Source organism: Tenrec ecaudatus, chromosome 7 (genome assembly GCF_050624435.1).
Source record: "Tenrec ecaudatus isolate mTenEca1 chromosome 7, mTenEca1.hap1, whole genome shotgun sequence".
Taxonomy (NCBI): domain Eukaryota; kingdom Metazoa; phylum Chordata; class Mammalia; order Afrosoricida; family Tenrecidae; genus Tenrec; species Tenrec ecaudatus.
Genome location: NC_134536.1, coordinates 26,185,344 through 26,201,627, shown reverse-complemented (window position 1 = coordinate 26,201,627; position 16,284 = coordinate 26,185,344). Strand labels below are relative to the sequence as shown.

Below are 16,284 nucleotides of genomic sequence, written 5' to 3'. Positions count from 1 at the left end.
AGGGTGATACAATTTATTTGAATTGTCGAACATTACAGTAGGCAAAAAAACACACTGATCATCCAACTTTGACTTGTCCACTTTGCCTGTGGCTTGAAATCGTGAGCTTCCCCTTGATGGATTTGTACCCCACTTCTGTGCCCCAGTTCAGTGTTTTTCTAGAGTAGACATTCTTACACCAGATCTGTGAACCCTGTGAAATCCTTTGTGGGCTCTTGAGGCCTCCTGTATTCCCTGAAAAATATTCTGAGCCAGGTACATCTTACTGGAGAGAGTTCCCCAGCCTTTCATCAGTCTGACTCAATAACTCCCCACCTCCCACAAATTTGAGAACCAGAGGTCTCAAGGGTTGTGTTTTTTTTCTTCTACTTTTTTTTTTTGATTGCTCTATTGGGATCTCTTTTCCTACTTGAGGGGGTTTCATTTTCCTTATTGTATTTTGGTTATTTTAAAATGTTTACTGTTTGATGGTCCCCAGTGTGTGGAATGTAACTGATGCCAGCCTCTCTCTTTCTCTCTCTCTTGTCTGGCCAACAGCATGGGGATGTGCCAACTGCAGGGTGCACCTGTCCAGCCCATCGGGGACTTTCACCTCTCCATGCTATCCAAATGACTACCCTAACAGCCAGGACTGTTTGTGGACCCTCCGGGCCCCCGCTGGCTACATCCTTCAGATAACGTTTAATGACTTTGACATCGAAGAGGCTCCCAACTGCATTTATGACTCATTATCCCTTGATAATGGGGAGAGCCAGACTAAATTCTGTGGAGCAACTGCCAAAGGCCTGTCATTTAACTCAAGTGCGAATGAGATGCATGTGTCCTTTTCAAGTGACTTCAGTATCCAGAAGAAGGGTTTCAGTGCCAGCTACACTCGAGGTATGTAAACCGAAGGCAGCGCCAACCTTCTGCTTTTGTTTAGCATGTTCTACAGTAAACACAAGAACCAGAAGACCGAGTTATGTCTTTGATGTGAAGGTGAATGATTATAATTAGGATTTAAGGGCAAGAATCTGTTAATATTTTTGAGACATTCTCATTAGCAGTATGTAGTTCCCAGATCCAAAGTGTGGTTACAGTAGAGCTGAATGCTTGTACATTGTTCACATGCAGAACATTGACAGGCTGCTTGGGATACAGTGTAGATAGTCTACCGGTAGTAATTAAAATCTGTAGTTCTGACATCTCCCAACTGATCATTTAAAATATCCCCACTGAGAAATCCATTTATTTGGGGCTTTTAAGATGCTGCCCTTTACAGCACTGTGTGAGAGAGCAAAAATAAAAATTAGCCTGTAAATTAAATTTTAAAAGGATATAAAAAACTCATGCTGCTGATGGAACCCAAGGAAAATTCCCTGAAAATGGGAAAATTTAAGGACATAAAAAATTTTTTAAACCCAAAAACATTTTTTATCAACTGTAATTTCCAGATCCTGTACATAATAGCATTTAAGTCATCTTACTTCCAAATCTATCTTTATAGGACAACTTTTTCAAGATTGTTGGATTTACCGTCGTTATTCTTTTTTTCTCAATTCATGAACTTCTCAATAGAGATAATGAGCAAAAAGAGGAAACAAAAGCAAGAAAAATGAAAGACACAATTATGAAGATGCTTACCCATAGTAGTGCAAATTGTGTTGTTTTTTGCTGGTCGGGCTACTTACTGATGGTGATAGACTGTGAGGACATGTGTGGTTAAATAAAACGCACATACTTTATTTTTTGAGGTAAATAATGTTTTTAATTAGAAAATATTACAGAAAATTTGGACATAGAACTAGAAGCATGTTAAAACTAACTAGATATCCATCACTCAGCCATAACCACTAATGAAATGTGTTGGACATAAGTCTTTTCAGCACTTTTGATTTTTAATGCTTCTGGAATACTAGATTCATATTACAGAAGCATCCCATTGACTCTAATTTAATAGAATTATGTTTTAAGTAGAGTATAATCCATGATTCTATTAGATTCCACCATGAGTATTTTTTCCCTGTAAATTTTCATTAAAACCATGTTTTTATAATATAGCTACTTTCTAGTTCATGTAGAGAGTAGAAAGATATAAAGATTAAGCTACAGGTCCATGTGTTATAAGGCAGTACACATGGATTTCTGGAGCCAGGAAAAAAGAACTTGGCATCTCAAGTCTTTTACTTAACACTAATATGCTGATACTTCCTGAATGAAGACAACGGAACTTTAACATACAGTTATTGCAATAGACTGCATGAAATAGTGCTTATGGAAACATTCGATAATGCCCAATTCCTAAAATATCAATCAATAATGCCTATTCTTATTGGTATTAGTATTGCAGTATCGGTAATGATATAGAGTGGACAGCAAAACAGAGGGGCGTGATGGGGCAAAGGATGAAGAAAATGTTACTTAATAAGTGGTGGGGTGGCTTATTATAGCTACCGCTTTCCATCTCATTAGGCGTGTGCAAACACCGACACTCTCTCTGCGCTTCTGTTTTATCATAGTTGCTGTGTCCTTAAGGAATCAGAAGGTCATCTTGCCGCCCTCGCTAAGCGCTTACCAGGTGTCTGTTGCGAAGAACATCTTCATCCCGGAGCTCAGCGCTTTCTCCCTCTGCTTTGAAGCTTCCAACATGGGCACTGGAGACAATGACTGGACAGCTTTCTCCTACTCAGATGCGTCCTTCACCCAACTGCTCAGCTTCGGGAAGGCACAGAATGACTACTTTCTCACTATTTCTGGCTCGAAATGTGTCCTAAATAGTGGGTTGCCTGTCAAGGAAAATGAAGACATGTTCACAGACGGCTTTGAGCAGCTCTGCATTGTTTGGAATAATTCCTTGGGCTTGGTTGGTGTCCATTTCAGAAGAAACTACGGGACAGTGCCGTGTGATTCCACCGTTAGCAAAGTCATTCCTGGGAATGGGAAATGGTTGTTGGGATCCAATCAAAAGGAAATTGCCTCTCTAAAAGGAGACATTTATAACTTTCGGCTTTGGAATTTTACCATGAATTCCAAAATCCTCTCCAATCTCAGCTGTACTGTGAAAGGCAATGTGATTGACTGGCAAAAGGACTTCTGGAATATCCCACCCCTTGCTCTGCAGGCTGAAAACAACCTGAGCTGTGGTAAGTCCTGGCACGCTCACCTTTTGCTTCTAGCATTGTTCTATGAATACACACATTTTATCAGCAGAAGCAAACACACACACACGTAGACTTGTTATTAATGAGTTCCTCTAACTTTAAAAATATGATCGGCTTAGCCATTCATTGATATGGCCACAAGCCTGGCTCAATCAAAGCTTGTTCACACTCATCTTCAGTTTTCCTTCTGTCAGCAGTCATGCATACATCATCATGGCCAAAATAGGAACGTTGAGAGGAATTAATTAAATTAGAAATAATTGATACATAAAGAAGTTACTGTTTTTAATCACACCATTTTTATTGTGAAAAACATTAAGTAGACAACCACCACCCAAAAGAATGATATTTACTCAGCCAGAATTAAATATTAAAACTGCTCATTTTATGGGAAATAAATCTCTATAACCAATCATCAATTTTGTGTCTGCAACTTTCCTCCCATGGATTCAGAAGGAGCATTTGCCATTTGCTTCAAATACTCTAATCCCCCCCGCACCCCCTAATATTCTATTGGAAGTGGCTGACTGTATTTAGGGGGAAAGTTCTTTGTAACAAACATTAAAATAGATCTCCATCACATATCTCCATTCCATAGATAGTTAATTCTGGAAACCCTTGTTTTTATATTGGACTGGTTCCCTTTTTAAAAGCAGTATTGCCTTAGAAAATCATGTGACTAGCCGCCAGCTGTCAATACTATATGTACTCTTTAGGCACAAAAATAACATTCAGTAAAAGTGCGGAAGAGGTCTCATCTTCTCTAGTAATTTGCATTTGACTTTAGAGGAATGTTGTTAGAAATTAAATCCCCACACTTTGAACCCTTTGCAAACCCTGAGAACCTCTCCCCAACTTGCTGACCCTGCGCTCCTCCTTCCATCCGGGGAGTCCCCTCGCCGACATTTCCCAGTGGCATAGTTCCCCATTGTCTCTGCTACTCCCCTGTGTTCCTGTCTTCAGCTACCTTTCTAGCTGTAGACCCCTTCAGAGGCTCTGAAGCCATCGATGTTTGGGAGTCCAAACCTGGAGCACATGCTCCTCTTCAAATAGAAAGGAAGTCTGGAGCCTCGGGGGGAAGAAATGAAAGGCTTTGCCCAGTCTTGAGGCTGTTGGGCGGACTGAGATTTGCCTCTCCAGTCTCCTCGGTCAGTGTTTGAAAGTGCTTCTGTTTTCCTCAACACGGCACTTGAGACTGGTGTCTGAAACCTTAATATTCCAGAATGCATCCATCAATGGAGAAGCACCATTTTACAGAGTCAATGTGTTTGTGCCCGATTTGCTTACTTGTTTGTCATTGTGGTTAAAATACACCCTGTAATTTTTATCGGTGCCTTATTTATATTCCACAATGATGCGAAACACCTCTTTCTGTACAATCAGATGTCCAGGACTGTGTTTTAGGAGTAATAATGGAGGAATTTCCTGATGATTAATCATCAGCTTTGGGAGTTGAAGAACCTAAGTCACTTATTAACTGACAGGAAATACCTGTAACAGAGATTTTATCTGGGTCTGTTAACGAAGCAGAATTTCAATAAGTTAACAAAGAGTGTGCTCTGCTAACATTTTAACCTTTCTTGTTTTACTGGGACCTGATACCGTGCTGTTCAGGATAGTAGTGTGCCCAACAAACTAATGACCAGTCCAGTACCGAAAGGGAGAAAGAGAATGTCATTCCTAACATTGCAATGGACTGACAATGTGGACAGTGGTGGTTAAACACGAGCTTTCTCTCAGAACCAATTGTGAGAGAAATTTAATAGCTGTTCCAAGTGCTAATTGCTAAGCAAATTTTAATATGAAAATACGATAGTGGAATAAACAGTGACTATATTTAATATTAAAATGCCCCCTCATTTATTTCAGGTATTAACTCTCTTAGCTTTAGTAAGTTATATTTGTTACTAATAAATGTTTCAATATTTTCAGAGTTGGATTTTCTTTTTTATCCTTTCAAAACTTATTCAGGGAACAGACCACGTTTAAGAAATTTTCAGCAGCCCTCTCCCCCCTCCGTCAACATTGTTTATCTTTTCTTGTCCTTTTCAGATAGAAATATTTTATTTAGAAGTATTTATTTTTCATTTTATAGCTGCAGTAGTTTTCTTAGAACTGTTTTATTAGACATTTAGTTTTATGACCTCCTTGGATAGATAATGTCCCTTTAATTGTGGGTGTAATTATTTGCCTGTATTTTCAAGTTTAAATACTGGCTAATGCCCATCTATTTTCGCAAAGAACAGACAGTGCCTTCTGTATCATTTTTATTTATTTTACTGATGACCGCTCTTTCCTGAGGAGTGGTGCAGTATTACTCAATGAATAGTTCCAGTTCAAACAAGTCACTTTCATTTAAAAGAATGTGTTAAGCACTTCTGTTTAGCTACTACTGTGGTGTCCAGATAAGACACACTTCACAGGGTCCCAGCTTTGTTATTCTTTACCAGAAGCGCCTGGATGCCTACAGAGTGTTGTGTTTATCTCCAGAATTTTACAGCTAGTTAACAGGGTTTCAACAGCTGATAGATTTCTACCCTTTTCTTTCATTTTCTGTTACTACATTTCTGTCCTTGTTCCTTTGAATTGTGATGGACTATAAGGCCTCCAATTTATTGGGCATATTATTTTAAGCAACTGAACTATTTTTTAATAATAAAATAAAGATAAACTTTATACGGTATTTTTTTTGAAGATGCCCAAACTCTTTATGTAACTAGATCACTTCCAGAAATAGCTTTGTTTTAAAATTCCCCTAAAACAGCTATGAAGAGAGAATTGAGAGGGGAAAAATTATTTTTCTATTACTGTATCTTTAAGCATCCCTGTGATAGCCAGAAAACTCAAAGCACACCTTGGTCTCATTCTGAAAGTAAATGAGAAAATGTGTCACCAGCTAGGAGACAGGACCGTCTTTACTCTGTTACCAATTTCTTGGTTTGTAAATCTGCTCTCCTGGGAAAACCCGGTGAGGAAAGTGGCTTTGCTCTGGGTTGTAAGTGTGTGCAAAGAAATTTAACTGTGTACAAAGAAATGTTTTGTACACTTTTTACATGTTGTGTGTTTGTTTACGTAATTTACCAACATCGTGTCTTTGCTTAAATCTTACATTTTGCATCGTCTTCCCTCAATCTTTGAGTTTCGATTGCTATATTGCACCAGAATAAAACAGTTTCCTGGAGAGGTATGAAAGCAGTGTCAGGGGCTGACCTAGACACGCCCAGAGGGAACTTCACTCTGAAGCTTCTGACACCCAAAGTGGTGCAAAGCAACTGCTACACTTTCCCATGACAAGTATGTCACGTATGGGATTGAAGACTGTTTCCATATTTCCTGAGTAAAGAGTCCAGAAACCCTTTGAAAAGTCTTACTCTAAGTCATCACAGTTCTGATTTCCAGTCTGCTGTAGTGGAAATGTCACTAGCCTAACCAATTCTTTCCCACAGTGTGGTCCCCTTATCTCCTTTGTCTGCCCCTGAGACAGTGTATCGGTGCCAGACTCAGTCTGGGAGCCGATGACTGCCCAGACCGCGGGTACGTAATGCGAGAGGAAGAGACCCACCGTCCAGTCGTCTTCTCCGTTGCAGGTCACACTGGCTGCGATTTCATCAGGCAGTCTCACTTTTAACAGCATTTTATTTCATAGCAATCCCTCACTAACATATATGTACCTTTTGGAGAAAGATGATTCTGGAAGGAGGATGCAGATGTTAAGCATGATGGGGAGGAAAAACAAACAAACAAACAAACAAAACCCAGCAGAAGACATTCAAGATAAAATTCTACAAAAGTTCTTTTTTTAGAGTGGCTCTGTAGCGTAACTTCTAGCTCCTCAAGGGCTTTTTCCAGAGCCCTGGGTTAAGACTTCAAGCTTAGAAAATCCCCTTCTAGCTTCCTCCATATCACTCTGCTTTCTTTCATGTCCAAGCTTCCTCATTGTCTGTTAAAGGTCTTATCTCTTGACCTTTCTGTATACTTGACATTACCGCAACTTCCTTGAAATTTACTGCAGTGGAATTCTGGAATACTACCTCCTACCACGCCCCCTTACCCTTCTCAAGTCTGTAATGCGTTTTCTTGTATCTGAAAAAGGAATGCAGTAGTCTCTATGGTTCCATCTGTTCTCAATCCACCCTCTAGTCCTGGAGATCTCAGACAATCTGTAGCTTGTGTTGAGTATTTACTGCCAAGACTTTCCCCCCGAAATGTACAAACAAGCCAAGTCTCCAAATGTGATGCGACACATTTTCCATTAAAAGTGGGGTATTCTCCCTGCCACATGTAGGTGAGCGCTTCCTCCAGGGTGTCTTGATTTCTTTTAGGGTTCTATTCCATGCCGCTTCCGCAAGTTAGAAACCATGAAGACGTCACTTGTTCTTTTCTTTCCTTCTTCTCCTCTTGGTTGCTACATCTTAAACTTGTATTTTCAGATTTCTTGTATCCACCTCCTTTTTCGTCTAGCCTCTTTATACAGACAGTACCAAGCCTTAATTTTTAATATTGCTCCTGATTCCTATATCTACTTCTTGTAGTTGGTTGTTGTGTGTCAAAAAGTATCGTTTAAAAATACGTACCTAACTTTCTCACCTAAGCTCCTTCATTCTTTTCCCATCTCATTTAAGATAGAGGTCTAAATTTTAGGAGCCGTCAATATTGTATTCAATAATATATTCAGTAAATACTGAACACCTGCCTAAGTATGAGATATACATCCCTGTGAGAGATTTAGGCTCCTTGAACTACCCGTGTTTACATTCTCTAAGCCCTTCCACAAACAACCTGTGACTTACATCTCCAATAGTGCCTCCTGCTGTCTGTGTCATCCTGAGAACTGTGCTGTCTGGGCCATCCTGACAAGTTGCTTGAGTTCCCAGAAGTTTCTAGTGGTTCCTTGGCATAAGCTGCTGTTATGACATCTGCCATTAATACCCCTTTCTACTCTTTCTTCCAGATCAGTGGCGGGACCCTTCGTAGGCGCCTCAGGTCTCCTTCATTTTGAGGGTTTCCCTGCTCATTCTCTCCTGAGCACTGCTTCCTTTGGCACAATGTAACCCCGTGAACGCCTTGTTTACAGTGCATGGCAATGTGTACAATCATCTCTCATTACCACCCACTCATACCTCTTTGACTTGCCAGACAAGAGCTCTGTGCGAGGACTGGCGTTGTCTTTTAGTCCCTGTTCTTCACGTATCGCAGGTAGTGAGTCAATGTTCATTGAAGGAACAGGCGAAGCGTGGTTGGCGATGAGAGCTTACAGACAGTTAACGCCATAGACTTGCCTGTGGGTTTGACCTCTTCGTATGCAATATGATTCTTCCCATTGGCCAGATGCCTAAGATCGTCAAGAATGACCCAAAAAACTCTCTATGGAAATGCTTTTAAAATGCTGGGATGATTCTGTTTATTATCACTATGTAACCATTTACCAAATTAGACATCATTTGTTAGGTTAGCTCATGCACCTGCTCTGTCTTCATGTCCTGTTCCCACAGGAAAATGTGGGGAAATATTTAAACATTAGAATGAAATCACTATTGCACTAATTCCCTTTAAATTTTTTTAACAAAGCAAAACATTTATTTGTATCTACTCCATGTCTTGGCTCTCTAGTGCTGCTATACCAGAAATACCACAGGTGAAAGACTTTAACAAACAGAAATACATTATCTCACTATGCTGGAGGCTGGAAGTCCAAATCCAGGCCCCAGCTCCAGGAGAAAGCTTTTTCCCTGTGTCATTTCATAGACCAGGAGGAAGTGCATTGTCTCTTTTCAGCATCTGTGGGCCCAGTGTTCTGTGGAGATCTCTGTGCACTGTACCTTGAACTCCATGCTCCACTGGATGTAGGACTTTTTCTGTGCAGGGACTCCTGGTCCAAAAGATCTGCTCCGCTCTTGGCATTTCTTACTCTATAGTCATTGGTACCTCCCTCTCTGCTGGCGTCTCTCTCTTTTTATCCCATAGGATGAATAGTGATACAGACCATTCCTAGCTCTCCCACTCTACAGGTATAACCCAGGAACACTCCATTCTGTCAGATACGGGACTGTAACCTGCTAAAGAGTTTGCATCCCTCCTGAAACCTGCGCCTTATAACCATCATAACCTAACCTTATCTCCCCGCAGTAGCACACAGAGATCAGAATTTAGAACACATCACAAATGAAGCATAATTACATCAGGCAACATCGTGAGGATGCTTACATCATGGCATAATAGCCAAACCACTGAGAATCCAGGATGAACCAAGTTAACATATACTTGGAGGGTGGAGAGGGCTATAGTTCTGACCTCCTGAGTCTTTATTCACAGTGCAAGGTGCTTTGTGATAGGTCGAATCTGCCTTCCCTTAGTTTGAATCGGGAAAGATCTGTTAATTGTCAGAGTGACATTTAGTGCAACTCAGAGAACCCAACTAGTAGAAAATGCTTAATTGGGAATCATCTCAAAACTTGTTAGTTGCTAAGGATATTAATGCAAGCTTGAAATTAAAAGAGAGAGAGAGAGAATGAAATTTTAAAACATACCTTTGTAATTACAAATAGCATATGCTGGTACCCAGGAACTAAGAATATGCCTTTGATGAGCTATCATTAATGTTCAAGTTCACCTTTTCAAACTTATCCTTGATTATTTCATGTGTATAACTTTCTACCAAAGCTTTTGTGAATTCTTAGGCAGAAAGACGCCATAAATTTAACACAAAAATTTTAAGTGAAAGTATCACTCCTTAGCCTTTCGTCTGTCCATGCCCCGAAGCCTGCAGATTCTGAGCACATTCCAACACCTTTTTTCTACCTTTGGGGAAATGAAAGCACAGAAACACCAGTGACTTCCCCGGTGGTGGCTGCCTGCTGGTGGAGTTACCCCATGGCTCCTCCTAGTATACCAAGGGCATGACTCAGGGTTTTTATGTGGATAATGTCATGAGTTCATAAGTCAAACTTGTATAACCCCTTCTCTGTTGATTAAGGCTCCTACCTGATCCCACTCCCAGCAGCAGAACTCACCAACTGTGCGGATCTGGGGACCCTCTGTCAAGGTAGGGAGACCACGTCATCCTCAGAAATGTGTCTGTTTCCTGCCTTGGGCTACGTCTTTGTCATTGTTTTGATTTTGATCTTAACTCGCTGGGAAAGGCAGGACCCAGTGCAACAGAAGAATTTCTGGATGTGTTTGATTTGTGTGGGTGCACAGAAAGAAGGCATTCACACACTGGATGGCCACATTTCCATAATGCACTGAGTTTTAAAAAATGTGAATGATTATATGCTATTGAATAGAAGCTTATTTATATTTTGCCTGCATTTCTTCTCAAGAACTTTACAATGATCTAGCATAAATACTGCCATGCATGTTGTAAAACTAGTGGGAAATAGTATAATTAAATTGAGTGCTCCTTTAAGTGGAAGACCAGGGTATGAAGCCACTTAGAGTGTGCAATGTAGAATGGAATATATGAAACTAATATTAATATGTTAATGGTATTGAATACTATGCAGTATAATGACTATATTATTGTCACTGTGAAAATTACATATCATCTATTAGTTACTGTACATACTTGTGTATATGCCCGGTTTTTTCAGCACAGTTTTTATGGTAAAATTAGGTGCTGCGGCTGACCTTATGCTGGGGTTTCTACAGTAAATGCGAGATAGTATATATATGTTATGCTTTAGTTTCATCATTGCTCCTTCTAATCAACTATGATCCCTTTTCATCTATTGATTCTACTGAATGCTGCTTTATAATATAGCATGTTCTGTGGTAAGCATGTCCACATTAAGAATCATGACCATGCCTTTGTAAAATGACTAAGAGTATTGTGAGATGAAGGGGACACAGATTCTGAAGAAGACTGTGTGGAAACAGTCCGTGTGTGAGGAGAGGGCAGACAGGTGAGGGAGGTGTAATACGTAATGATCGTTAGTGCCCTTACCGAGGGACTGCCAATTGATACCTTATCAAAATACCATGCTTTTTCTCTCCTGAGGTCTTAAAATAGTTATATGAAATCGGAAAAAAATTATTATTATTTTTTGCTTCAAAGGATACTAATGCTTTAGAGCAGGTATAAAAACTTCTTATTTTCTATATATTAACAAAGAAAGGAAAAAACCCCATTGGCATAATGGTTAGCAGTGGACTGATAGCCAAAAGGTTCAAACGCACTGATCACTCTGCTGGAGAGAGATGTAACTCTGCGTTTCCGTAAAGATTGACAGTCTTGAAGCCCAATGGCTTATTGTTGCTTTGCCCTGCAGGGTCACAATGAATCAGAATCTACTTGACAACAAAGTTTTTCTGTTTTGCTTTGTTTTTTTAAGTTTGTGTCTTAAATGCCCAAAGACATTTTTATGTTAACTCATATCTTTTACATTAATTGTGATCATAATTGATCACATTGCATTATGAACATAATTATTCCTAGTAAAAGAGAAATGTTTTCAAAAAGATTTCCCATTCTTAAGTATTATGTGTGGAGAATTTTAAAAGTTCATGGAAAATGGAATTAAAAGGCACTGGGATATTTTCACGGATATTTCTTTGATGTGGAAAATTATCCTAGTTTAAGAGACATAATTTTAATTTAAAAATTAACTATTATATAGTTAATCTTTTGGAAGAAAATTCTCTGCATAATTTCCTACATATTTTTGATTTAGGTCATTTTTTTAAAAAATTAAGCGCGATACAGAAGAAATAGTCATTGTCCATGTGAATGTACATCTTCTATGACTGTTTTTATGGCTCCCCCAGCATCCTTTAGAAAGACAATATCAATGCATTCCATGAGGTTTTTATCTTGGGAGTTTTAATAATATAAAAACCATAGCTATGACATAATGCTTGGAAAATGTCTCTCCTGTGAGGCTCGCCCTGTGAAATGCTTTTTTATTCATGGAGTTTAGTAGACTTGTTGGTATCTGGAAATTACTGATTTGGGCCTTCTGTTTTATTCCCCTTACAGTCATCTTCTCGAGAGGAGATACATTTTTCGCCTCTTGTCTCAATCTGTGAGGCTGATTTGACACGCTGCAGATACTTTCAAGATGATGAGTTCTTTGAACTACCGTATAGACTCATGTATAAGCCGATTTTTTCAGCACATTTTTAATGCAGTTATTGTAAAACTAGGTGCCTCTGCTGATATTCGGGTCGGCTTATACTCGAGTATATATGGTACCTTCTAGCATCCTTTCATTTTATCAATTTAGAAAGATTTAGTGATCGTATAATGATCCACATGTTCATGACTGGTCTGCATTTAGAATCTAAGTGTCTTTTCTCTAGTTCCTTTGTGCTAGTCTAGACCTTTTTTTACAATATTGTACCAAAGGCTATGCAAGTGGATTCTTAATGTGTCATAGAAAGCATCAACCTCATTGTATGCATTATGATCTTGGGATCTGTTGTGGGCAGTGGCAAGACATGGTCTCCCTCCCTGCTCTGTACGTATTGTTGCAGTTTGCTCGTCCATATTAACTGCCATGTGCTCCTTGCAAAATGACGTCTCTTTCATCTTTATTACCAGCTACTGTAGACTCTTCTAGTACTACACCACCCACTGTCACCACTAACATGCCTGTTACTAACACAGTCGATAACCAAACAAATGGTAAGAACTGATCACCTTTCGTGTTTGTAATATGTCTGATGAGATAACAGTTGTATTGGAAGGATGAGCACAACTACGGTTCCAACAAGGTTGTCTGGTTTCCAAGACACTTGGCTTCATTGGGTCGGTTTGCACATTTGCAAGTACCTCGTAAAATAAGTAGCTATTGCTAGACTGTCTGGCATACCCTGTTTTCATGATTCCTGGAATGCATGTACTCTGTTTTTCTCCTATATTTTTAGCTAAAATCTCTGTCAAAAGAAGTTTTAAGAGGAAGATAATTAAAGAGGGGAAATCATTTGCCTTAGTAGCAATCTGTGAAAACAACTATTTTAGAGGTGTCATGAAGTGTAACGGGGTTATTATCGTTTTTAGAGAAGTTTATCATATTTATATGTATAAGATTATCATAGATTTTAGAGCATTTTATAATTTTGAAATATTAAATAATCTCCAGTCATGTAACATCATAATGAAATCATCATTTGTGCTCAGGCCCTTATGGCATTTTAATCCACTTCCATGGTAATGCTATTTGCGGAAAAACACTGGTTAAAATGTGATTACCTATATATAGCAATTACATCATAAATCAATTTTTGAAGTACCTGCCGATACTTTGTCTTTTTTGGTAAACTTTTATATCTTAGTAGTAATCTGAAGCTAGATCAGTAGTAAAATGTAAGAAATAAGTGAGCAGAGTGGGGAGCCAGGTGATTTGAGTGGTTGTTCCTTTATCTTTCTATAAGAATCACATAAGAAGGGGCTTCAATAATTGTGGGAAAATATCATTAAAAGGTCATGGAATACTTCCACAAACTTTTTGAAGCTCTCCTCAGACCTAGCCCTTTGATAGTTCAGAGTTTGTGGTGTTGGTTTTTTCTAATAAAGGGACACTCCAGTCAGAGATCAGAGCATTGTCTTGAACGCAGTAATGGTCTCACATCTGAGATTTTAGAAACAAAGGGATTTTCTCAACCCCAGTCATTTGGCTCTAAGGCCAAGACATCTGAACTATGTCACGAGGTCTGCAGCATCCAGTGTAAAGAAGCCCACATAGTTCGCTTTTTCTTTTGGCTTTGAGGTTACACCAACTTCCTCTGCAAGGATATTTACATTGGAAGTATGGAATACTTTACATGAAATGTAGATATCAATTTCATTAGGGCTATAAAGACGTTGATTCAGAGAAGTGTTTATAGTTATCCTGGCAGTTATACCACGGAGATTTATGATGGAGCAGAAATTCCAGCCACCCCAGGAAAGCAGCAGCTGCTGGATTTTCCAGGGCAGATTTCACACGGCCTCTAGCCAGTGGATGGGAGTATTACAATTCTGACTAAGTGTTCCAGTCTTTGTGTGACCATACAAAGAGCCTCTGTAGCAGCCTCCCGCCAGGACGGGCTTATCCTCTGCTGCCCAGGAACCTTTAGCTGATGCTTCACAGTCCCTGACTTGGTGGTGTGGGGCTACATTCACTCAATCATGTCACTTGTGACATTTTTGAAGGGAGCCTTGTTCAGCCCCCCGCCCTCTGCGTCATAGCCCTCTTTGCAGTTTCAGCAAAGCAAGGGAATGTTAGCCCCAATGGAGATGATTTATATCGACTCTAGTAAGGAAAAATAGACTCTAAGTCAGATGGTTCTTGATTAAAATGAACCGTAGCATTTAAAAATATTGCCAGGTCTTTGTGTGGTAGAAATGTCCTCAAACGTGGGCACTGTCTCAGTCATTTTTGTCATATTCATGAGCTAGCTACCTATATTATGTACTTATTAGTTTCTATTTTAACTCAGTCTACTTAATTTTTTATTGAGAGGGTACAGTTAATATCACTATTGTACTAGGAAAGCAGCACAACCTACTCATAAAGTTTAATGTAAGAGTGAAAGAAACCCACGTCATTGAAGCCTCTCAATGCTCTGGTCACAAGAGCTTGCTTATGACTAGGCATTCTTTAACATCTTTCTTTAAAAGGGAGAGTGAAAACAGTAGGAGAGACATACTATAACCAAATTAGTATTTTTGTTTGATATAATCAAATTTGAAATAATTTCCAAGGAGCTTCTTTTTTATTTCTTATTAGTTACTTTTGAATTGGTTGATACTTGAGAGAACCTCATGTTATTCACTTTAAGAAATATGCACATAACTATCAAATACGCTCTCTGCTTCATCTCGTTTGTTAACCCTTAAAGAGCACTATTGGACCCACCAGGATTGTTGTCTAAGTGCAGGGAGGGGAGACTGGTTGAGATTGTTGTACAATAAGATTATATATAATATCCACAGCATATTTTCCATAAAACTTACTATAATTTAAAATTGTGTTATATGAAATTAAAATAAAATTATAAATAGGTCTGAAACAAAGTTTATGAGAAAAAATAATATTTTGGGATTAAATAGCCAATATTCATTCACTTGATAGAACAGAGAGGATATAAATCTTGACAACCACAGGGATAGACATGGAAGTGTATTTGTATGAATGTCATCTTTCACTTAGACTTCCCTCAAGAAACTTTTCTTACCTCGGCAACTTTTGGAGTCTAGTTTTCCTGGCTTTTATGAGAAGTTCCTTTTTTCTTTCTTTTCCAGTGTAAAGTTTTCCTTAGACCGTCGATCGGACTTTTGTGTAATACCTTAGATTAAATACTAAGAAAATCTTACCTTCTGAGAGTATTGTAGGGACTAATGGAGACCCCACCTTGGTATTCCCACAAAGAATGAGCCTTTGTGCTTCTGTTGTATGCCCAAAGAAAGCTCTTGAGCTAAATAGTAATTCGATTCCAAATCGCACCTTCTAGGACTGTAACAGCACTCTGGAGGTACTGAACGGTGGACTTCTGTCCAGCCAGCTCAAGCAATGCAAGTCGGGACTAATTTAATTGTTCTTCATTGTTCTAAAAGCAATTGTTCTAGAAACCTAGCCTACAAGTACCAACTGTAACCATCCTAGGCTAGTGATTTACCACTCAGTGTCTCATGTATGTTTACCTATTCAAACAACAAACTCACTCTCAGGATCTTCGTGTTCGTCCTCCATCTAGTTCACATGTCAGTTTTCTTAACAGAGGGGCAACGTGACTGCAGTCATATTGTAAATGCCCCTGTCATCTTTCCTATTGCTTCTCCACCACAGCAGTACATAAGCTCGACTCTTAAGTACCATTAGTTTATATTTTAAAACATCTCTTTTTTACAACTACATTTTAAAACTATATTTCACTCCTTATAATGTACAGTAAATACAATGTCACTTCTGTATTCTCCAAGCAATTCCGAAGAGACTATTCAGGGGGAAAAAGGAAGAAAGAAAGAAAGAAAGAAAGAAAGGAAAAAGAAAGGTAATTGAACAATTGAAGAGGCAGTGGAGAAAGGAGCGCTATTTTGTTACAACATTGGAAGCGGCAGGCAGTGATTTCCCCCTGGACGTTCTGTGTAGCCGGAAGAGTTACCTGATGGGCAGATGCAGATATATCTACATACTTCTTTTCTTTCACGAACGCTCTTCAGCAT

The 16,284-nt window shown here is 39.1% G+C and overlaps 1 protein-coding gene across 2 annotated transcripts in view; it reads left to right on the top strand.

Moving 5' to 3' along the window:
* Nucleotides 1-16,284, top strand: part of ADGRG6 (adhesion G protein-coupled receptor G6) — a 143,821-nt gene that overhangs the window by 71,253 nt on the left and 56,284 nt on the right. For both annotated transcript variants that reach the window (XM_075554457.1, XM_075554458.1), the window contains exons 3-5: nucleotides 538-879; nucleotides 2,499-3,122; nucleotides 10,114-10,182. In XM_075554457.1, the coding sequence (XP_075410572.1) occupies nucleotides 538-879; nucleotides 2,499-3,122; nucleotides 10,114-10,182 (1,035 nt within the window). The remainder of the gene's footprint in view (nucleotides 1-537; nucleotides 880-2,498; nucleotides 3,123-10,113; nucleotides 10,183-16,284) is intronic.